Source organism: Camelus bactrianus, chromosome 4 (assembly GCF_048773025.1).
Source record: "Camelus bactrianus isolate YW-2024 breed Bactrian camel chromosome 4, ASM4877302v1, whole genome shotgun sequence".
Classification (NCBI taxonomy): domain Eukaryota; kingdom Metazoa; phylum Chordata; class Mammalia; order Artiodactyla; family Camelidae; genus Camelus; species Camelus bactrianus.
In genome coordinates this window covers 44,095,730-44,120,205 of record NC_133542.1, presented here as the reverse complement: position 1 = coordinate 44,120,205, position 24,476 = coordinate 44,095,730, and the positions used below count along the sequence as shown (strand labels likewise).

The 24,476-nt window shown below is 43.9% G+C and overlaps 2 protein-coding genes across 7 annotated transcripts in view; one reads left to right on the top strand and one right to left on the bottom strand.

The window, feature by feature from the left end:
* LOC105067534 (spermatogenesis-associated protein 31D4) overlaps nt 1-15,137 on the bottom strand; it is a 154,206-nt gene extending 139,069 nt beyond the window's left edge. For all 5 annotated transcript variants that reach the window (XM_074361749.1, XM_074361756.1, XM_074361746.1 and 2 more), the window contains exon 1: nt 14,911-15,137. The gene's annotated coding sequence lies outside the window, so the exon portion shown is untranslated. The remainder of the gene's footprint in view (nt 1-14,910) is intronic.
* A 1,402-nt stretch (nt 15,138-16,539) lies between these two features.
* Nucleotides 16,540-24,476, top strand: part of LOC105067533 (TLE family member 1, transcriptional corepressor) — an 81,282-nt gene continuing 73,345 nt past the window's right edge. For both annotated transcript variants that reach the window (XM_074361761.1, XM_074361760.1), the window contains exons 1-4: nt 16,540-16,681; nt 17,477-17,577; nt 19,040-19,103; nt 19,219-19,263. In XM_074361761.1, coding sequence (XP_074217862.1) covers nt 16,658-16,681; nt 17,477-17,577; nt 19,040-19,103; nt 19,219-19,263 — 234 coding nt within the window. In that variant the 5' untranslated portion in view covers nt 16,540-16,657. The remainder of the gene's footprint in view (nt 16,682-17,476; nt 17,578-19,039; nt 19,104-19,218; nt 19,264-24,476) is intronic.

Below are 24,476 nucleotides of genomic sequence, written 5' to 3'. Positions count from 1 at the left end.
CAACAGCCAAACAGGGAAGAAAGAACTAGCCGGCAAGTGCCTTCAAAGCTCCCACGCCTCCCCGCTTCCTAATCGGCAATCTCTGGTTTATCTGTAGAGAAAGATGGGTCCAGGGCCAGGACTCCTAATGAAGGCTCCCCACTCCTGTTTATCTCATTAATTGAAGTATCTTCAGAATGCACCAGGAGAGCTAGCCTGGCCCTTCAGGATGGCAGGAAGCAAAAAAGAGAAAGATGGAACATAGTTTCTTAATCTTAATGAACCATAATGATATCCTTCAATAAGTGTGTCCAAGGGTACCATATTGGGGGGGATGGAGGATGGAGAGGGAGGTGGCCAAGAGGATAGAAAGGACACAGGAGTGGAAGGGCAAAAGGGAGTCTCCTAGAGTTATCATCTGTGATGAGAGGGAGCTGAAATTCCCTCTCCTAGAAGGGGTCAGCAGGCTCATTCTCCAACCACGTCTATTCTCCCTTCCCTGTGGGAAAGCCCACACCTGCCCCCTCCAACTAACTCCACAGGAGGCTGAGAGGACCTGGGAAAGAACAAGTTTTGCCATAAGCTGTTTCAATTTCCTTAAGGACTGGAAGTGGAGAAAAAAAATGCCAGGGAAGCACCAGAGCAGATCTGGTTTGTCTTGACAAATCTTACACCTGTCCAAAAACATGCCACTCCTGTGTGGCCGCTGCTGTCCCTGAGCTTGAGAGATCTCTTCTTCTGGGGCTTTTCTGATGCTTCTAAGTGGCAGGAACCCCAACCAACTCCAAACTGGATTTCTCTTGGTCCAGCTCCTTCCGTTAAACCCAAAGGTGAGGCCTCAGCTCAAAGGGCTGGTCAGCAATCTACTCAGAAGTGGCACACATCCCAATTAAGGACGCTGCTTGCACAGCAGTTCTGCCCCATACCAGCTGTGAGATTTGGGGAAAGCCATTAACTGTCTGTGCCTTGGTGTTCCCACATGTGAAATGGAGGTGTACTGATAAGAGTTCTCTAGAGAAACAGAACCAACAAGATATATAAATACAGAAAGAGACAGAGGAGATTTATCATAGGAATTGGTTCACAAGACCGTGGAGGCTGGGAAGCCCCACCATCTGCAGCCTGCAAGCTGGAGAAACAGGAAAGACACTGGTATCATTCAGTACAAGTCCTAACGTCCGAGAACCAACAGTGCTGATGTTGGAGGGTGGAAGCTGGATGCCTCAGTTCAAGCAAAAAGCAAATCTGCCCTTTCTCTGCCTTTTTGTTCCATTCACTGGATGATGCCCACCCAAATTGGTAAATATCTTTTTTACTCAGTCTGATTCAAACACTAATCTGTCCTAGAAACACCCCCACAGACACACCCAGAAATAATGTCTTAACCGCTATCTGGGCATCCCTTAGCCTAGTCAAGTTGACACATAAAATTAGCCATCACAGGAGGTGATTAAAATACTGACTTTAGAGTCATTGTGAAGAATAAATGAATTCATATATAAAGTACTTAGATCAGTGAACTCAGGAACAACAGCTAGAAAATGATGACAATGATGAGAAGGAGGATTACAAAGGTGCCAAAAGGCATCTTCCTTCAACCTGCCATGGTACGTGACATTCTACCTCTGACTACTTCTTGAGTTTGAAAATGGTCCCAAAAGTATGCTTCAGGGGATGCCTGTGTTTCAGGAGCTGGGCCAACGTAATTCACTGCTAAAATCCAACAATGACAGCCTTCCCTGTGCCCATTCTTCACCAACTTCAGACCAAATTAAGTTAATGGATAGAAATTTTAAACTTAAATATTCATTCCATTAGTTTTTATAATTTTGGTGCTAGTGAGTGGAGGAAATTAATGAACAGGAAAAAAATATTATTGAAAAAGCTCAAAAACAGTTGCCCAGGCCTAGTCTGATAGCCAGATTATTTTTCATGAAGCTATGCTCATGGTTTTTATTTTAGACTGCATAGATATGAGCCATTTTCTGCTAGTCAAACTAGTCTTTATTTGTATGAGAGTGAAATACATCAGTATTTGGTTGTGTCGTACCAGGAGCACAGCACCAAGGCTCAGTGTCACCTGAAAGAACGTGTTCCTTGGTGGGGTATTGAAAGCCTTCATGACACCAGCTTCAGCCACATGGCTCCACTAATTCTTACAGGGCTCACTGAATGTAACACTCATTTGATCCTTAGCATGCACTGTTTAAAGTTTTCTTTATTAGTACTCATCATTTAAAGTATAAGTTTTGACTTCCCAGCTATCCTGATTGCTCTCTAGAAGAGGAATTAACTTCTAAATAGTTCCTGATGTCCTCAAAGCCTAAGAGAGAATTGTGTTTTTGCTGTATCCGAATAAACATATTGGTTCAAAACTTGTTATCAGGAATGAATTGTGCTTCACAACTTTTAACTTCCATTTAATCTCCCAAAATGAATGTGGGACAGTTAAGTCTTAATGAATAAGAAATTAGGAAACGTCCACCTACTAAGGACCAACGGCCCAGGTGAGCACATACCATCTAGACGGACTGTGAGAGGTCTGTCTACAGCTGGAGTTTCATGAGTAAGGCATTAGCCCCAGAAAGAGTTGTAGCTGGAAAAAAAAAACCCACTTCACCAAAGAAATTCCATTCACTTTAAGGCTTGCTGGATTGCAGAGAATTTGTACTTTTCTGGGTCTGAAAGCCAACATTTGAAGAGGCTGTTTCCCTACTGATTCCCTTTACATATAGAAGAAATGAACAGACCACTGAGCTAAACTCAGTGGAATGAAATCCAGCTTGAGATGCCTACTGAGATTATAGGGCTATGTAGAATCCTTTCAAAACATTTTTCAAAAAATGTGAATGATGGGGTTCACAGAAGGAACATCTTAGGCACTTTTGCACTGGAAATAAAAAATTCCCAGCATTAACATCTTCCATCCACAACCAACATCTACTACCACCGACTCTTTCCCCAAACCATCTTGTCGCCTATACTCCACTCAAAAGAATAATGGAAGTGAGAATACTTCATTCCTGGAAAAGAATTCCTAATTTTAGCTCAGTGTAACTGTGGACCTTCTAGTCCATGCTGGTCCTAATGTCTGCTAATGTATTACTAGGTGAATATGCTTCCTGAGAACGAGGACTGTGCTCCCATGGATCTGTTTGAAGACATTAGATAAGAGTTGATAGACTGAAAATTCTAGGTATGCCTCCCATTTGACACAGAAAGAATTCTTACTGAGTAAAACTTAAGAACTAAGTACCACCTTCTCCTCCTTGTTCATTATTCCTTCCTATTCACTCCTCCCCCACCCCTGGGAGCTCTACACTGTTCACAGCATAAAGATAGCTTTGTTCTATCTTCCCAAATAGAACTCCTCCTTAAATGGCTGCAGTGGGGGAAGGGAGCCACAAGGATGTAAAAGCTGGTAGAATTGGTCTATGTATATAGCAAGGCCAAGAACACTACATTGTATAAATCATGAGGGTTTTTTTAAAGCCGGATCTGAGCAGCCAAGATTGTTTACCCAATGGTCTAATTGTTCTGTACTGGAAAAAGCCAAATCTAGAAGGAAAAATCCCTTATTTTTTTTCTTTCATTCTCCTCATAAATGAAGGTTTTGTATTTTGATTTTTTTTTCCCGTCTTTCTAAAATAGGCCTGATTTCAAACAAAAGATTTCAAATGAAGACAGACACATAGAAGAGGTCCTAAAGAGTCCCTCAGTAGACAGGGAATTGTTGAATTTAAAGATAATTGAGTCTGACTTCTACCACAGACCAGCAACCCACAGCCATTAGAAGTCTTATTTAGCCAGGGCTCATCAATTCGCACTAAACCTTATTCACAGATTGAGAGACCTCGGCCATTGCTAATAAAACAGATGATGTGAAAGGAAAGTGGAAGTTCCCAGTTCAAAAAGATTCCTAGGCCAGATCACATTTCTCAAAAGAGTTCATTAATGTCTAATTGACTTCCTAATTTCTATGTGTTTCTCAAGGTCTTTCCAACGCACAACTTCACATTCATTGGGTGAGATGGTGGGACACTGAAGAAGAGTGTATTTGAGACCTAATTCCATTAACCTCTCCCTAGTTAGCCTTTCTTTCTTATTATATTATCTAAATGGGCAACTCAGGGCATTTAGCCACACCCCACCCCAAATAACCACTGTATGTTGTTCTTTATTTGTTGTCATAGTACTCTCATCCCAAATTGCATTTTCACTTCCAAAAAGATATGTGTACCAGCAGTGTTTTTTCTTGAGTGTGAAACAGCCTATGAATGGGAGGGCATTCCTGTTTTCCCCTGATATTCATTTATCATGCCTCCAAGAAACACCTTGATGATGTATTTCTTGGGCCCCTGAGCATTGGGCCATGACGGGACTAGAGTTACAAAGAACACAGTCTGGGAATCTGTGCTGCTCTCTGATTTTCGAGGATGCATAGTAGTGGGATGGTGATTCCCCAGCGTCTGGTGACCTAGGGTAGGGCTTTCATCAAGCCCTGGGCAAAAAAGGGAAAGAGAACAAGGTTCTCAGGGCCAAGTACTGTCTTAAATATTGTACTGTGTTATCTCAGCTTCCCTCTTTAAGTCCAAGCAACCACCTTGAGAGACCTGGGCTATTATCCTGATTTTATAGGTGAGGAAACTAACACTCAGAGACAGGAGTGGTTTGCCCAAGGTCATACAGTAAGAGGCAGACGGGAATTCCATTTCAGGACCCTCTGTCTCTGAGTCTGTGTTTTATTTGTTAAATCATTCTAGGTTTGGGGTGGGATGGGGCGGAAGAAGGATGGGGGATGCCTTGGGATGTGGGTGATGGGACGGGGGTCCTGATAAGGCATATGGAAACTTGAGACAGAAAAGGGCCAGGAGAGAAGGGAGTAACAAAGAATTATGCAGCAAAGTCCCTGAAGAGCTTTGCATCCTACTGATTTTGGACTGTAACTGTGTTTAAGGCAGGGATTATAATTTACCATTGCCACAAGTGCAAAGGAAGGAATAAACTGTGCTGACGTTATCAACTAGAATTGTGTCGCCATTTTTCATGTATATGGTTTTGGGGTTAATGACATTCCATAAGCCAAAGTTGTTCATAATCAAGTTGAAAAATTCTATAGCTGTGATGGTTCATTTTGTGTGTCAACTTAACTGGGCTAAGGGATGTCCAGACAGCTGGGAAAGCATGTCTGAGTGTATCTGTTAAGAGTGTTTCCAGAAATCAGCATTTGGTTCAGTAAACTAAGATCATGCTCATCATTGTGGGTTGGCACCATCCAATAAATTGGGGGCCCCCAAGTAGAACAAAAAGGAGGAAGGGCAAGCTCTCCTCTTTTTTTCTATTTTTTTTTATTAAATTATAGTTGATTTACAACATTGTGTTAGTTTCTGGTGTACAGCATAGTGATTCAGTTATATATATTCTTTTTCAGATTCTTTTTTCATCATGGGTTATACAAGATATTGACTATAGCTCCCTGTGCTATACAGTAGGACCTTGTTGTTTATCTATTGTATACATAGTAGTGTGTACCCGTTAATCCCAGACTCTTAATTTATCCCTTTCCCTTCCTCCTCTCTTCTTGAGCTGGGGTATCAAGCTCCTGGTTCTCTAGCCTTTGGACTCTCGGGCTTACACAAGTAGCCCCTCAGTTCCCAGGTCTTCGGATTTGGACTGAATTGTACCACTGGCTATCCTGCTTCTCCCGCTTACAGGTGGCAGATTCGTGGCCCCCATAACTTCATGGGCCAATTCCTATAATAAATCTCCTCTTCTCTCTCTTTCTCTCCTATTGGTTCTGTTCCTCTGGAGAACCCTGACTAACACAATAGCATAATTTAAAGCAGTATTTTAAAATTGTGTGTTGCAACCTATGTATGTGACCTCTGTGTATATTGAAAGAGAGAGAACTGAACTGGTATTTTTAAAATGTTTTTCTTAGTATGGTTCATGGTCAAAGATATTTAAAAGCCACTGATTTTAAGAGGGCTTTGGAGGCTAGAAACAATCCATTTACATTCAACAGGTCAAATGTTTCCAAACATGCTATCAGGACATCCCAAACCATTACTAATCTCAGTATTCTATATATCCCCCCACCTTTAAAAAAATTTTTTTTATACTTTATCATTTGTGAAGTTGTAAACCAGGACAGTTGCTTTGCTGTCCTAGTTGAAAGCAAGACTTAGCATCTCAGGTGTTCTCTGCTTCAGCTGGCTGCTGAGCCCACCTTGTTTGCTGAACTGCAATTTGGGGTATAGACTGGGTGCTTCCAGAAAGAACACAGCTGAAGATGGCTGCACTTCTTTGCTGGCAGACACAGTTTCAGAGCCTCGATGCAGCTCTGTCCGCAGGAATATAAATTCTTAAAGTAGTCCAGGGACAGATGACTGGATAAAGAATTTGTGAGATACCTATCTATCTATCTATCTATCCACACACACACAATGGAATACAACTCAGCCACAAAAAAAATAAAATTAAGTAAAATAAAATCATGCCATTTGCAGCAACATGGAAGGACCTGGAGATCATCATATTAAGCAAAATAAGCCAGAAAGAGAAAGAAAAATACCATATGACATCACTTATATGTCAAATCTTAAAAAAAAAAAAAAAAGGACACAAAATGAACTTATTTAAGAAACAGAAACTGACTCAGACATAGAAAACAAACTTACGGCTACCGGGGGAAAGGGAGTGGGAAGGGATAAATTAGGAGTTCAGGATTTGCAGATACTAACTACTATATGCAAAATAGATAAACAACAAGGTCCTACTGTATAGCACAGGGAACTATATTCAATACCTTGTAATGGCATATAATGAAAATGACTATGAAAAGGAATATTTATACTTATACGTATAAATGAATCACTATGCTGTATGGCAGAAATTAACATAATGTTGTAAATTGACTATACTTCAATTAAAAAAACACAAACACATAAATTCTTTATCAACCTCACCTGAAAAGCACTGAGAAAGCCTACCAAACTGGTGAGCAAAATACACATACACAGTTTCCTATCTGTGGATCAGTAAGGGGTGTGAGAGGAGACTGGGAAAGGGCGTTCTGGAAGGTGAGTCCTCGCTGTGGCCAGTGGCTGCTAGTGAGCTCTCTGGAGGGCCAGGGTTCAAAAGCCAGCTCTCCCACCAGTGACTCTGGGAAAGTACTGGGCCTTAGGTTTCTGGTCCGTAAAATAGGGATGGTAATAGATCTTGCTAATAGAAATACCTTGAGGGTCACATGAGGTAATACAAACAAGTAAAGCACTTAGAACTGTGTCTGACACAGGGTGAGAGCTCAATAAACAAACAGTGGTATGCACACATTCAGGAAATGAATCGGATGAGAATCCACTGTAAAACTGGTGCATGACCAAAAAAGGAATCCCACTGACTTAAAAACAATAATTGGTAACACACACATAACATAAAATTTATCATCGTAACCCTTTTTAAATGCACAGTTCAGTGTCATTAAGCACATTCACATCGTGGTGGTGCCTCACCACCCTCCATCCAGAGAACTCTGTCCATTTTGCAAAACGAAAACTCCCTACCGTTAAGTAATAACTCCCCATCCCTTCCTCTCCCCAGCCCTGGCAACCTCAGTTCTACTTGCTATCTATCAATTTGCTCACTCTAGGGACCTCATATAAGTAGACTCATGCAGCATTTGTCTTTTTCTGTCTGGCTTATTTCACTAGCATGATGTCCTCCATGTTGTAGCATGTGTCAGAATTTCCTTCCTTTGTAAGGCCCATTGATTTATCTATCTATCTATCTATCTATTTATCTTTTTATACAATTTTTAAAAGTTATATTCCATTTACAGTTATTACAAAGTACTGGCTACAGTCCCCGTGTTGTACAATACACCCTTGTAGCCTGTCTTACACCCAATAGTTTGTACCTCCTGCTCCCCGACTCCTGTGTTGCCCTCCCTCCTTTCCCTACTGGTAACTGCTAGTTTGTTCTCAATATCTGTGAGTCTTCTTCTTCTATATATATATATATATTCTCTAGTTTGCTGTGTTTTTTAGATTCCACATATCAGTGGTATCTTACCATATTTATCTTTCTCTGTCTGACTTATTTCACTTAGCTTAATGCCCTCCAAGTCCATCCATGTTGCTGCAAATGGCAAAAGTTCACCCTTTTTTATTGAAGGCCCATTGACGTTTTAACCTATTAATTTCCCCCCCAAGTTTTCAGAAATTAATGATGTAAATATGATGATAACTCCTCTCTCCAGCAAAGGTGAGCAACTTTTGGAAACACTCCCTGGAGCTACCTGGAGATACCAGCCACCATAGAAATGCTAATTAGAAAAACCAGTTTTCTGAAGAAAGGTATTATTCCTTGAGGCAGGCAGTTTACACTAATCAACATTTCTCTAATACTTGTCAGTGTTTTGTAACACTTTTTCAAGTCCCAGTGGTAGCTTGCTAGTTCTCCTGAAGTGTGGAGACAGCCAATGGGGGAAACCAAAATGGTAACTCTGGTCCCATGGGGCCTTTTCTGTCATAGCAAAGCAGTTATTTTTACCGTTTTCATTTTACATAACCATTGCTCATGGGGATGGTGGCTAGAAATATTGGACCCTGTGTAAAAGGTCCTGGTTTTCTGGTATTTTCTTATTTGCCTCCCTTTAAGGCACTCAAGTTTTTCATTGGAAGTTGTGGATTTAATCTGTTCACACAGACTGGAATCTGCTTACCATGGTCACAGAAACTTTTCCTCTCAATAAACATAATGGTGACAGGAAAAATAAAAGCACGCTGAATAGCTATGATTAAAGGTGAAAAAACTGATGATGGGGCATGCCAACTGTCAAATCTCAAGTTATGCCTTGCCACTTTTCACAACTTTTGGAAGATCGTTTTTTAGCCTATCATAAATATGTGCCTCACTGATTCTAGATAAGTGTCCAAGATTTAGTGCTGCTTTCATTTCTTTTCAAGATTAATATTTGAAGCTTAGTACACAGAGCAATAATCTGTTTCAGCATTATATTTCAAAATATTAAGGAAATTTCCATATCAAACTAAAAATTTGTAAATTTCACTGTTGGGTTCAAGTGATGAAAAGGCTGGTGGAACAACTATTTATAATGGGAATTATGACTCTGAAATAAAATCTACTTGCTACTACTTTAATTCTTAATATGTAAGCAGTTTTCTTCTTTATTTTATAGTAGATTTTCTGGTGATTCTGAGCTTGATGGCCCACAAAACAATGCATTAGAGGATTGCTAATGTAATGCCCTAATTTATTTAAAGAGTTCCATTTTATGTTAATTGATAACTAAGGGACATTTGAGACTGCAGGAAAAACAAACAGAAATAAAATAGCATAAATAATAAAAGAACTAAAAAATCCAGAGAAAAACATTGGGTAATACTTTGGATATTTAGTACAATAGCTTTTCTATGATCAGAGGAAAAAACAAAAAACAACAAAAGATGGTCCCTTTTTTGCACTGTTTAAAACTAGAACCATCATAAGCCAATCTTTTAACTACAAAAGGAATTTCCATTTAATATATGAAGAAAAAGATGTGGACAATGAACCAAAATTGGCTTTCCCACTTTTTATCATGAAAAATTTCAAGCATACAGAAAAGTTGAAGAAAAAGTAAAAAGAGTAGCTACAGGCTCTACCCCTAAATTCTATAACTGAGGCTTTTGGTCAGATTTGCTTTCTCTTTCTCCACATGCACTTTTTCTTTGCAGCTGCAGACTTCATTTGAAACTGCATGCATCACCACCCATCTTCTCAGAATAACATCCTCTGATACAACCACAGTTCTCACATTAAGAAAAAACCCCAAAATTCCCTATTACCTGATACCCAGTCCACATTAAAACTGTCCAAGAACATCTTTCATAGTTGCTGGGTTTTTATTTTTATTTTTTGAACCCATAAAGAGACCATCAAGAGTCACATACTGCATTTTCATCATATGTCTTTGTGTTTAGGGGACAGTCCTTCCGAATCTTTTTTCTCCTTCTCATGACACAGACTTTTTAAAGAACGCAGGCCAGTTGTCTTGTGGAATTTCCCAACATTCTGTATTTAGGTCACTTGACTTGTTCATCTAGGCCTAGGCTCTCCATCCTAAAAACTGTGGAAGTATCTGGAATATTCACTTGCTTTCTAGCTCCTTTCCCATCCCCAGAGCTCACCTGCCTTCAACCGTGAGGAACACCAAGAGATCAGAGATTAGCTGAACTCAGCTTTAACCCATCAAAGAAACTGCAAGCTTCAGGAAGAAAAGTTATTTAAATGATACTGCCAAAGCAAAGGCTTTTAAGGTCAGAGGAAAGGTGTCCCGGTTTAAGGCTGATTTCCTAGCAAGTGCTGGGCCTGCAGCAAGTGGATCCTTGCAGAGAGCTTGAAATGGCCAAGATCTGCTATTGTTGTGCGAGTATGTAGGAATGCTCATCAAAGGTGCTTCCTTTAACTACTTTTTTCTTTTGTCTCCCAAATTCCCTTCAGCTTCTGTTGAGCTAAATGCTAAACCGAAAGAATAAAAAAAAGTTTATCATCCCAGCTTTTACCAGTCCACATTAACAAATTAACATGTGTGCTGTACACAGCCAAGAGATGTAAGCAAGCCTCGGAGGGGCAATAATCTGCAGAAGAACATTTGTATCTGCACTTCAAGGATGGTTTATAAACACAGGCTATTCTGGACCAACACCCCCCTAGAAATACAGACTTAAATAAACAAAAGTTCGCCCAGGCTGAGGTGGTATTCTTCTGCAGGCCAAGTGTTTTTAAAAACGTGATTGGCCAGTTAAGAAGTTTATCCGCCTGGTGCCTCAAATTCTCAAACAGTTTATTTGAATACCGTGTGAATGGCTAATCTCCTACCAGTTTGGGGGCTTTAACAAGGTCAACAAATGGGTGGGCTGTGAAAGTAAACGCTGCTTTTCCTCCCAGTGTCATCCTCATCTCCAAAATTTCGCTCCCTCTCCCCCTTCACTCGCCCTAGCCTTCCCCTTCCTAAGCTTGGTCTCTTGTACCCCGTAAAAGTACTGAAATTGCCAAGGAGACATTTTTAATTAGAAGTACTACAGTAATGAATTCAAGTACACTCGTTTATCATAAAGGGCTTTCCCATCTGTCTCTAAAGTATACTTAAAAAGGCTGTGTATTTGATAACATTAGCACCAAGCATCTTCCACATGTTAATGTTCAGCATTTTAGATGTTCACTCCCCCCACACCCCCAAAGACAGCGTGGTGGTGGTTCCAAAAAGAGCACATTTATCTCTGTGTTTGGGAGTGCCTGTGTGGTCTCTTCCTAATTTATTTGCACTCCAATCCTCAGGGATAGCATCGCAATCCCCCTAGGCAAAAAGAGATTAGGGAACTGGGCTGTCTGCTTCTCCCCACCCTGACAGAGAAGGGAAAACAACTTCCCCAAGTCCCACAAGTTCTCTGGCCACTGTACAAATTGTTCTTGAGCATGGAGGGTTTCCAAAAGCCCTAATTAGCAACTCACAGCAAACATTTCTTTGCATTAGCTAATGATCCGGCTACACTTGTAAGCAAACAGAACCAACATATCTAATCAATGCTGAAAAACCAACCAAATGCCTATTAAACATCTGGATGTAATTTTCTAGTTAGAACAAAATGAAAACATATGCAGGTTCCTTTGATCTGCATCTTAACAAAGAAATTGTTGATAAAAAAGCATACTGGTCAGTCAATGTGTCATTTTCATAAAGTCTGCTCGTTTCTCTTCAAATGCTCCCAGTTTAATTTAGTTGGTTTCCTGCAATCTCTAATTTTACCATATTGTGTGAAACCGCAAGAGATTCTTTGGATGTGATTTTATTTGAGGTTTCACTGCTGCATGGATCTGCTACTGATTTTTCTTTTCCTTCTCTGCTTTCTTCCCTCCACCCCTCACCCCCTACGCCCATCCTGCCCTTTTCTTTGGTAAAGTGGTGAGGGAAAAAAGGTGATAAAGCAATGCTGGAGAGATTTATTCTGGACCCTGCATTTCCTAGGTTTAAGAAAACTCCCAGTTTAAAAGAAGAAGTCAACTGAAGAAATGGATAAGTAATAAGGTAAAAGAAAGAGAAAATGACAAAAGTGATCTTTTAAAAATGTGTATAATTATTTCAAACAAAAAAGTAATAGCTTTAAAAGATGCATTAATTTCTATGACCAGCATTCATAATTTTTCTATTGTCTCTAGTACCTATACCATAGAAAGCATCTAGGTTTTGTAATTACTCATGCTATTGGTGAGTTGAAAATTTGATAACTCAGCAACAAATGAATGGAAATACACCCATATATGCATCCATGATAAACAATCTAGCAATCTTTGTTTCTTTTGCAGAGGATAAAGAGGGAACTTTTTTTCAGAGACAATTTCCTATGGAAGTGGAGTACTAATATTATTTCATGTAAAAACATCATCAACATATGAATACGTTAAAGGTAAAGAAGATTATGGTTAACAGACTTTAAATAGAAGACCAAAATTATAGATTTCATGAGTAGGACTATTTTCCTTTAAACAGGCTGTAGGCAATCTGCACATATATTATTTATTTAAAACATAAGATTAAAGCTGCTTGATTGTTTAAACACCATCATTTGTAATGCAGTTTGATGAGAGTTTTGTAGTATAATTATTACAGCATGACAATCACAGAGAAAACATGACCTTGAAAAGGGGCCCAACCTCCTCTCTTAAGGAGGATGCGCTGTCAGAGAAAGAAGCCATGGGAAACCGACCATCTTTATGCACACAATTAAAGGCCTTCCAATTTTACAATCATCACTCTTTCTTTTCTCCACATACTATATCATAAGGAAATCAGAAGGCCTGGTCTTTCAAACTCTACTTGTAAAGAAACACTAGTTACAAGAGAACTTCTAATTTTTACCCATGGCAAGCTAGGAAATATGATGAGTAGACGTTTGCTGTAAATAGTTATATTAGAGAACGTTTAAAGACAATGTGTTAGAACAATTTTGAAGAGGATGAGAAGAGGAGAGAAAAAGAGAAGAAGCAACACTTTTGTTCCTGTTTTAACTTCTCTCTTTAAACTTAACCACCAGCATATGCCAGTAAATCAAAGTAAAGCTTGGGTAAGCCAGGGAGAAGCCACAGTTGCCCTAGTTGTCCCAGCAGGCACAGGCAGATTTGTGGCATCTAAGCACTTTCTACACAATCCTGGAGCACAGACTGGTAGAGGTGGCCCAGTCACTAGATGATTCCAAGGAACACAGGTTGTCAAAGGACAAAGCTTAGTTGCACATGATCCTATGATTCAAACAGTCCTGTACGTGGAGTGAGTTGGCTCTCATCATCACCAAATTTAATCAAGGAAAGGGGCAGTGCTTCCTTCCTATTCATTTTCCATGTCTGCAGAATGAATCATAGAACCCCCTACCCAACCCCTCTAAACGGGAACACTGCAAAGCCACAATGCTGACCTTGTTTGAGAATTACTACCGCCGTGTAGTAAAATTGCTCCTTTAATTTTTCATTTATAATTGATATTTGGGATTGATCCAATTATAGGTAAATCAATATTATAATATTTAAGAACTCCACCCGCGAAATGAATTATCTAAAATGATTCTTTAAATATTTCAAGAAAAAGATGTCTGTAAAAGCAAATCTTCGAATAAAATGTATTTCTGTTTAAACAAATACCTTTCTATAACTCTCTTGGAAGTGTAATAATGGGAAACTGAGGGCTATTAACACCAAACAGTACGTTCCAACATTAAGATGAATGCTTGTCAAAGATGTGTCTTTCTCATGGAAGAATTCACCACCATTTGGCTAAAATAGCATATTCACTTACCAATCCTGTGGAAACAGCTCAACTGAACTGCTCTTTAGAGTATGAATGTGGCAACATTGAAGGTTTTTTGCTGTATGATGTATTTAGAATAATAGACAAAAATTGGAGATTTACGCAGTATGCTCCGTGTATTTAAAATCTCAAAACCCTTTTTAAGTTCCATCTTATGAAAATTTTAGCCACGTCATTTACCCAGCGCTTCCCTTACACAGCTCATTAACACAGCTCCTTAACGGGGAGTACCATCCGAACTATGGGGGTGGGGTGGGCAGGACAGGTTTTTCAGGTCTCAATGTTGGTTTATCCCATTGTCTCCCTTTGTTTCCAGTAATTGGAAACAGACTCTCGGTCATGTTGCTGCGAGGCCCCTGAAACTCTGAACAGCCCGCCTACCTCCCAGCACAGCGAAATAGGGACTTTTCAGAAGGACTCGGGATTTCGCGCCGCAGGCAAAAATATCGCGTCTGTGACTGGGACGCGCGTGCCTTACTCTGGCGGCACCTTGGATATCCTTCCCGCCAAACCAAGGCAGGCCGATCTTTCTGCAAAGTAGTTTGAAATCCTAAAATAAAAACCAATTCCGACCACATTGGGTGCAAAATGGGCGTGGGCATTAAAAGCTTAATCTTAGGCCAATAGTGTACTACGCCAGCCAATGATTGCCCACTTATGCATTCCCTACTAAGTGCACAGTTCATTCCTTCTAGCATATCCGTGAAAAGGCAGCTCAAGGAAAAACAATCCTCAGAGAAATTTCTGAATGTGACCTCACTTTAAAGAGTAGCATCAAAGAAGGGGCCAGCACCGAAAGACGCGTTTGACTCAAACTACCAAAAAGCACCCCTTCTCCCTCATAAGAAACTACGCGGCTAGTCTCTGAGGTACTTTCACTGAGATCTGAGGATTTTCACTAAAGAGAAAAGTGAACAAGTGACAGGATTTTTGCAAACTCAAGCCCCCAGCTTCGGCGGCTGCACGCTCAAGGGTCCCTCCCGCTCGCGCGCTCCCGCGCGCTCCCTCCCCTAGCCCCACGTTACTTTGATTGACAGCCCGGCCCCGCCGCTCTCCTTCCCACCGACCTTCCCATCCACGGTGCCAATCTCCGCGTCTCGCAGCTTCCCATTGGCTAGTTTCGGCGTCCCGCAGCTCCTCCATGAACAGTTCCTCATCGAGCCCGGGAGGACGCGGCTGGCGGAGGAGGGATGGGGTTGGGTGGGAGGGGAGACGGGGGAGACGGCGGAGATGGAAGCGAGTGAGGTGGGTGAGGAGGCGAGTGAGAGAGAGAGAGAGAGAGACAAGGCCAGTCCGGAGGCGCGCTGCCATAGGCTCTGGGGAGGCGCCGCGTAAGCACCCCACGTTGGGCGCGGCGCACGCAATTGGCTAACGCGGGCCTCTCGGCTTCCCCCTCCGCCCTACAGGGCCCACGTCCTCCGCCGGCTCCGCGCTCGCGGCCCCCGCCCGCACAGGGCTGGGCGGGGCCGGCGCTGGTTAGCTCCGGAGTGTGAAACCGCGTGTTAATGTAACCGGCGCGAGAGGCGCGGGCGGCGGCGGCGGCGGCGGCAGCGGCGGCTGCAGGAGCAGCAGCGGCGGCAGCGGGTACCCTGTGCCCCGCGTTCCCGAGGCAGCCGATTACGCCACCCCCACCTTCGCACGGCCGGGCGGGACCCGCGCCACCAGCCGGGACCTCCACTGACCCTCGGCGACTTAACCCCCGCCGCGACTACTCCGAACTCGCCCGCGGAGTTTGCCCGCTGGGGAGGGAGGCCGAGCGGCACAACACACTCTTGCGCTTTTCCCCACCATCTCGTGGATGTCGTTCCCCGGGTCGTGAGAGAACTTTAGCGGACTGGAGTGCCCTTTGCGTAGAGGTAACCGAAAGGAAGAAAAGAAAGAGGGCCGACGGAGAGGCTCGGGGGGAAGGGTCCGGAGCGGCTGGGCCAGCAGTGCGGAGCAAGTACGCGCGGACCGAGGCCCCCGGATCCGCCCAGGGATCGAGGAGCGGCGCGCGGTTGCGGGACTGTCCTCCGCGGAGTAGCCGTGTCAGGCCAGGAGGGTTTGTGCAACCGCGGAGAATACCGACTGCCGGCCGCACAGGGCGTGCCGAGCCGCCTCCCGGCGCACCCTCCGCACTTTCCCCACCTCGTCGTCATCCCGCGCCCCTCGGCTCGGGTTGAGGCTGCGGAGCCTCCGCCGCAGCCCGGACCTCGCACCCCGCTGTCTCCCTGGAGCGGGCGAGTGCCTGGTTGTGGGCGCTGCCCAGACCCGCGGGGGTCGGCCGTGAACGTCGTCAGGTTTGTTTGTGTGGGGTTAGCCGGGGGCGCCGCGCCACCTGCACCTCGCCGGCGGACGGCGTCGCAGGGAAAACCCGGAGAAGACGCAGACACAGAGAAGAGCGGAGAGCTTCCCGCCTGGATTTGTTTGCCCGGGAGGGGTGCGGCGCAAGCGGCTCGCCGAGGAGAGCGCGGCGGGAGTCACCGCGCCCCCACCTCCCCGCCCCGGCGGCCGAGACCTGCAGGTTGGAGCGCAGCCGCCGCTCCATCCTCCCGAGCTCCGGCGGCGCCTCGCGGGTTCTTGGTGCAGCCGGGCCTGAGCTGCCCCGTGATGTGGCCCTGAGCGCGGGAGCCCGCACGGGCGGGCACAGGAGTTGCCGGGCGCCGAGTGGCCCGTGCGCCCCGCCGAGCGCGCCTGCGTGCGTGGCCAGCGCGCCCCCCTCGCTCCCTGCTTCTGCCTGGCTTCCCGGCTTAATTTTCCTCGGCGGGATTAAAGTTGGAAATTGAGCGGAGAATTGAGTTGCCCGGGAACAGAGCCGCGGCCGCCGCCAGAGCGATGTTCCCGCAGAGCCGGCACCCGGTGAGGCGCGGCCGGGTGGCTGAGTTGGGGGCAGGGTAGTGTGGGTGGCTAGGCGCTGTTCCTGTGCGGTACAGAGATGAGTAGCTGCTATGTTGTGGCCAAGCCCCTGGCCTCCAGGGGTGCAAGGCGTAGGAGCTCCCGGGCCCTCCTCTCCTGGGTGGGGAGTGGGCTGAAACTCTCAATTTCCCCCCTTTCCTCTGGGCGCCCTCCTATTTGACGTCTAGACTGGGTGGGCGGGGGCGCCCGGGGATACTGCGATTTCTCTCCCGCAGCCACATTCTCCCCCTTCCCCGAGGCGAGTGGGGCGCCCCCCTTTTGTTTCTCGTCTCGCTTATTTACATGTCAATGAGGCCCCCGTTCCGGCGCGCCTGGAGGTGGCCCCGGCGACTCTGGGAACGGGAAGCCTGAGGGAGTTGTTTTTCTCCTCTGGTCCCCGGGGTCATTATCGCCCCCGTGGGGGAGGGGCGAAGACAACAACCTGGCCAGGTCCTCCGCGGTCACCAGGGAGTCCCCGTATCTTCAGCCTGGTGACCCGGGCGCACTTAACGCGACCTACCCTGGAGGCTGGAAGAGGCTCCTAGTCTTTTTAGAAGCCTCGGATCTAGAGAGGGTCCATCTTCCCTCTTCCCAGAGTGAAGCGCAAACTCGAGTTCGGGGCTCCCATTTTCCGCCGCTTCTAACTTTTTTGTTTTTTGTTTATGTCCCCCTCCCCCCCACTCTTTCGTACTCTGAATTACTTCTTTATCCATTCGCCCGCATCCCGGTCCCTCGGTCCCCCTCGCTGGTCGCCCCTAGACGCCGCACCAGGCTGCAGGCCAGCCGTTCAAGTTCACTATTCCGGAGTCCCTGGACCGGATTAAAGAGGAATTCCAGTTCCTGCAGGCGCAGTATCACAGGTGCGTGTCCAGCCGCGCCGGGTGAGTGGTCGCCCCGGCAGTGCCCGGCCCTTGGTCGCCCATCCCGCTGGCGGTGGCGGCTGTACTTAGCGCTTGCGTCCAGGCGGTGGCGTGTGGAGTCGCAGTTAAGACCTGTCATTCACGTTACCCCCTTTCCCGGCTCTTCCTGGGCCGCCTCTTCTCTTGTCTCCTCCTCCTCCCATTGTTTCCCTTTTGCCCGTTTGCTGCTGTTCCAGGGAGCCCTTTTTCGTGTATTTAGGAGTTGCCTGAGAACTGTCAATATTTGCAGTTCATTTATTTATTTTGCAACAGGCTGAGCTGAAATCTTGGTTCAATCGATGCCCCAGCTCTGAAGTGCAGGTTCAGGGAGGCAAAGCCAGTGTTGAAATCGCTGATGGCCGTACTAGATTTGGGTTCTCTGAGGCAAAGTCCATTGTGGAAGAGTAGCTGGTTTTCCCTGTGCCCATCGTTGGTGGTGGTTAGTGGGGTGGATATGTGTAGGGGAAATCTCACCTGCTTTGGCCTCTTTCTGGGTTGCTTTGGGGTAGGACAAGGAATTGGAGCTGCATTTATATCTAGCTCAGCTTTAGTCTCTTCATCTAATGAGACCTACTTCAAAAAATTTATAAATGAAAACTACTTGTAAAGCACCCTGTCTGCAGTATATTTTCCAGAAATGTTAATGTCCTCCCCTGTTTCTATGAAGCCTTAGCTGATTAGAGCTAAGAAATAACTAACTGTGTAATGACAGTTTTTATTTTTGTCATGCTTGAAAAAGAGCCCACAGATGCCTGGGTGTGAATTTTCTCATTTTGTCAGAGGCTTTCTGGTTGTTGACCTTTTGTCTACTCGAAGATGATAATCTCTAGAGCTTGAAGCATACGTGCCCACAGTGTTGACCAAGCAGGGAGGACTTCAGCTCACTTAATTGCAATAACCGCATGATATATTTTGGCAGGGAATTAAAAAGCAAAGGTTTTAAAAGGGACCAACAATTGTAGAAGTAAGTTTACAAGTACAATTTTCAAACCTAGAGACTGTTTGAGTTGGCAGAGATGATACAGCCTATATCTGAGACTGAAGGTTATGCAAAGGCCAGATTTTGGTGGAGTCCAGAGAAGCCAGCTTTGATGCAGAGAAGGAAGTAGGAGTGAGCAGATGACCATGAGGAGAAATCAGTCTTCTGGGTAGATCAGAGGTTTTGACAGATTGTTTTCATTCTTGGCATCTCACCAGGTACGCACCAAGAAGAAAAAGAATGGTTGCGGAGTGGATACCCTGTACCGTTCACCTTATTCCTTTTCCCTATTAAATGCAAGGACAAAGCTTTTGGGTGTTTACCTAGATAGTTTATGGCTTTTCCAAATTGGTCTGTGTTTTTACTTGGAGTGCAAATATGTGAGGCAGATGTTAAAACAAGTGACATAATGTTTACATTAAGTTGCCTGTTTTGTTTTTGTAGTCTTAAATTGGAATGTGAGAAACTGGCAAGTGAAAAGACAGAAATGCAGAGGCACTATGTGATGGTAGGTATCAAAGATTAGGCTTTTTTTCCTTTTCATGTAATATTAACAAATATGTGTTCTCAGCATTACAAAACGTGAGTTAACGGAAATGTTTGGTTCTTTTTTCTTTTCACAGTATTATGAAATGTCATATGGATTAAACATAGAAATGCATAAACAGGTAAGCTTTAGTTAAATCTCAAATTGAAATGAGAAATAAGTCACAATCTTAGAATACTGGCTTTGTCCTCAGTAGTTGTGGGGGTTATATGCCATTTTTCAGCCTTAGTTTCCCTTCCTGCGAATTAGTGGGAGTATCCTGCAGCAGGGGTTGCTTCTTGAGGATTATAGAATGAGTTACTAGGTGAGAGGTGCTTTTGAAGTGTAAACTAGCCCTGTTTATAGGCAGATAGGCATTGAGACTCTGACTTGACTTTTCTGCCTGGATACTTTATTTTCCTCTTGAAAGATCTGGATATCCCATAGAGTTCTGAAGTTCAGAGTAGCTGATGCTTTTGTGCAGATTTGGAAACAAATGTGGACCTGTGGGGGAAAGAAGGGTATTCAGGAGTTTCCTTATTCCAGCTAAACAAGGTATATGACTGTGGAGTTATAGGACTATGGCGTTCTCTCTGTTTTGGGGCTACATAAAGCAACACTCAGGATTAGTGGCTTATTAGGAAACATCTTTTTGAAAAATGTCTCAGTTGATGCAGGTTTGGAGGTGAAAAAAGCATCCTTTTATGACCACAGCATATGTTGGGACTCGCTTCAGTCCTAGTGGTTTTAAAAGCATGAAAAGATTAGTGACTGGAAAGCTCCAGCTATGACTATGAGTTTGCAAGTTCCCATAAAATTCACACTTATGGCTACTATAATGGTGTATAAAAAGAGTATTGAGCTGGAACAAGGCACTAAGGACCTCGTAAGAGAAGAAAAGCTAAATGATTGCTCAGCCCAAAGGACCCTCGATTGAGTAGTCATTGTCTGCCAAAGAAAGCATTAATGGCATGGTGTAAGTATTCTGGAGATATGCTGACATTCACTTTTTCATCAAGACTCTGGTACAATAAGTCTTTTAGAAATCGATTGACTCTTAAAAAATTATCATCAGATGAAGTTGCACAGTTGGACACATTTCAAAGTGCAACAATACAATTCTTACTTGATGTATATGTGCTATTTCATCTCAAACCCTTGTTTCATTAAATTAAACAGCATGGCTGACCGGCTGGGGCACAGTGGAGAAATTGATTAGTTCAGCCTTCAGATCTTCCTTATATTCAAAGACTTTCATTAAGCAAGTGTGTTTCAGAGTTGAATTCTGCTTTTGTAACTCCGCACTCTTTGATTTTTAATTCATCATAGATTTCATAATGTTAAGTTATCATCGGGTACATTATTAGATCTGTTCTCAGATAGGTGTTTGGAAGGAGATAGTTAAGTTCAGGGCCTTTCATTAACCCTGTATTTGGGCCTTTAAAAGTGCTGATTTTATTCTGATCTGCAAAGTTGGTAGCCTAGTTTCTGTTGGGTTTGTGCCTTTGTTTCTGTGTGCTTAAATGGCTAGTGCCTGATTGAGGCAATTGTAACTTGTTGATAGTAATTATGCTAGAAGATCTATGGCTATTTAAATGAATTATGCAAATAAACTTGGTCTAAGAGTTCTAACTTGTCACTTTTTTTTTTAAGTTACCCTAAAGGCACATAAAAAAAAATTTTCTTTCTTTTTTTTTTTTTTGCTATAAATACTCTGGAAGAGTAAGAGGAGATTGAGCTTTCTCTTAAACTCATAAACGCAAAGGATTTAACAACCTCACAGACTCCATACAGGGGTGCGCCACCTCTCTGTGATGTTCTGTGTTGGTGCTGGATTTATTGGGGGAGCTACGGGGGAGGGGAGGTGTGAAATTCTTCTGGGTTCCTGTAGGTTACTTGGTAGAGTGACCTCTTCTTTATCGAGTAGGAAGAAGGAAGAAGGGGTGAGGTGGGTCAGGAACCCCACGGTGTGGAAATGGTTTTCTAATGAGTTTCTGGACTCTGTTGGGCATTTGTGGGTCTATACTGTCTGTCCATGAGCCAGCGTGTGTTAATAATATGCTGTGTATAATTGGGTCAGAAAAATGTGAAAATCTGGGAGATGCCATGTTCTTCATAGTAGGGCATTAAGCCCCCTGAAATTTAGTTTATATTGTAAATGCTGACAGACCCTTAACTAGAGTGGTGTGCAGAGCAGTGCTGTAATTCAGTTTAAAGTGGCCTTACATTTGAAAAACATCCTTCTGAATGTCACACATTAATAATAAGTTCTGAGGAGGCATTTGGTGCAGCTAGTAATCATAATTCTTATTAAAACTGGTGACGTCTGGCCCCCAGGGTGTAGCCAGGCTCAAATTGATGCTTTTTGCCGCCTGATCACCAGCATGGCCTAAGTGCTCATTATATTGTAGAGAGGGCCTTTGGAGCTCTCATTAGATTTGACAGGAATTCTCTCTAGGGGGAAACTGGGCATTAGCGAGACTCCTGACAGGCTGAAATTAGTCCTGCTTTATGGCTTATAACCAAATGCTAGCAAGGCATCATCAGGGGACACAAAAAATTGTCATTTCTGACAACATCTTTGTTACTGAAAAAAAAACAGTGACGGGGAAACCTTCTGTGGAGAGAGCGTTCAACGTTGTTAAGGTTTGTCTCCGGTGTGACGACCTCTCTCCTCCCCACCTTTCAGCGGGTTTGTCGGAGGAGTGAGTTTGAGAGATTTCACTGTCAAATCTCACCACCGACTTTTCCGTCTGGAAATGTTAAAGTGGAAGTGCGTCCAAATCAAGAATGGTGTAATTGTGGTTTCCTTACTTGGTTGGGTGCCCACAGTCCGTGTTTATGTTGTGTCAACACTTCCTGATAAGCCTGCCTCTGACTTTCACTGCTCCCATTTGTGGCTGGTTACCGAAAAGTCAATGAAATCAGGATGGTAATGGATATTTAAATCTTTTATGGTAGCATTAAGACGACAATTTTTTTTTTTCTGTGAGCCCTTTATAGATTCCTGCTGTCCTTCTCTTTTCAGATAGGTTGTATAAATTCTATATAGCTCTATACATAGAGATGGAGACTTCTCATGAAATATGGAGCCATTCTGATACCACCAGTGTTAGGGCACGTAAAAACCTAGCAGGTTAAAGTGAGTCTCTTCGTTTTTGAGGGCTATGCCTGGTGTGTTCCGCAGTGTGATTTAAAGTTTTGTTTTTGTTTTTCTTCTCTGTCGTGTGACATGATATTAGTTCATTTGATACCTGAGGAACAAGATGCACTGTAAATACTTAGAGAAGTCTTGTTTATGCCATTTGCATACCTTTTCAGCAGGTAGATGAAGCCATGCCTTAAGTTGTCATTGGTGGCCTGACTTGAGTACAGCACTTAAGCAGTTTTCAAAAGCGATTTGCCTCATCCTCTGAGCTCCTTTGCTCTGCCTGAAACTTTGGGCACCTGCTCAGAGTGTGGGACTTGTCAAGGCCAAGCATTTTTGAAGCTAAAGTTTGTGTCGTTTGGTCCCCAGCTCCTCCCCACCTACTCTGCTGCCATTGGAAAATGAGGCCAGTGAGGAATCACCCTTGGGCCTGTGCTTAGCGATCCCTCCTGGTCTCCCTCTTTGTCTGTGTTGACCAACGTCACGATTTGCAAGACACCTTGGGGTGAGGCGCAGGTTCTGAAAATTAGGAAGATCAGCAGTCCTGACTGCTCTGTAGGGGCCACAGCCAAGGGTAGATAGAAAATTGTAGTAGATAGAAAATTGTAACCAACTGAGCAGTACTGTCTGCAGGTTAAAGTATGTCTAAGAACCAAAGGAAATTTGAAAGATGTTGTCAGGACTCCTGAGTGAGACACAGCGATGCAGTGAGTTTGATCAGTTGCTTTGCCTTTCTGTGCCTGTGTTCTTCTGAAGAGCAGGCAGAGTGAGTGCTTGGGGCTCTCCAGGGCGGTGGAGAATTTAAAAATAAATGAAAGAACTAGCTCTGGAAGGAAGGTATTCTGCCATCTTGATTGTGGGGTGGGGAAGGAGAGGAGAAAAAGAAAAAGAAAAAGATGAGAGCTGAGCATTTCCAAACACTGTGTGATATTTCAGCTAGCAGTGTCTCAGACCATATCAATTTTGGAGTGAATTTCACAGTTTTGATGTGTGCTTTAAAGCTTCTCTTTAGAAATAAGTTGTTCTTTAGTAGTGTTTAAAAGTGCCAAAGTGGAACTGTTAGGGATTCACCCTGCGGGTTGATTCCTTACATGTGACTCTTACTGTTTGTCTCTATGTTTCTTTCTTTCTGTTTTTGTTTTTGTTTTTGTTTTAAATTTTGGGGGTAGTTAGGTTTATATATATATTTTTTAATGGAGGTACTGGGGAGTGAACCCAGTACCAGTACCACTGGGCTATACCCTCCCCCGCTTTCTGTTTTTAAGCCATGTATGTTTTTGGTCTACAGTTTCTCAGTCTGAGGTTATTTTTTTAAGCCAATATCTCAGAAAGGCAACTGACCAACTGGAGTATAGGCACTTTAGAGTTAAGCTCCACCTTGTAATACAGAGAAGGTAGCTGTCATCAAGGTTGGAGTGGTCCGCCACCCCCTTCATTTCATTAGCCAGGCCTGTCCTTGATAAGTAGGAGTTAAGAGATAAAGCTCCCTGTGTGTAGAGCCTAGATTCCGAGGTGCAAGATTAGCCTTTGTTTTTTATCAGCAAGTGGGGTGGACTCTTCGCTCCTTAACCGGTGCCCTCCCGACCCCATCCGCAGCTGGGCAACCCCTCCCACAGGTTGGCTAGCTGCGGGTTTCTGTCCAGGGTCTGAACTAGGTGAGATGAGAGAGGCACTTGCCTGGGGCATGGAATTTAAGTGAGGTATCAAAAAACATAGTACTCAAGATAAACAGTATTTTTAAAGTTCAAAATTAAAGCCAAAAAATCCATGAGGAACAAAATATCAACATTTTCTGTAGGGACAAGATTTGACAGGGTTGGGAGTAGGGTGGGAGGTGGTGTGTCAGGGAGCCTCCCTCCCCACCCCGCTGTCCTGCGCAGTCTCCCGAGGGCAGGATGGAGGTGAGATGTCCCCCTGGGAGCTGCAGTGACCTGTAGAATCTGCCTTGGTGTAAGATAGAGTTCACTGGGGTCACTTACTTAAGGGCTTCACTTAGTGCCTGGGCCCTGGTTTTCCACTCTGTAAAGGGTGTTAGACTAGGCAGGCTCTAAAGTAGGGCTCGTGTGTGTGTCAGTTGAGGGGTCTGCCCAGAGCAGCTAAGGTGTTCCTCCAGTAGTGTTTATTAAGCACAGAAAGGGAAATCTGTTCCTTTAGCAAATATTTAAATAAATCACCTTGTGTGGTAGTTATACTTACAGATAAATTCA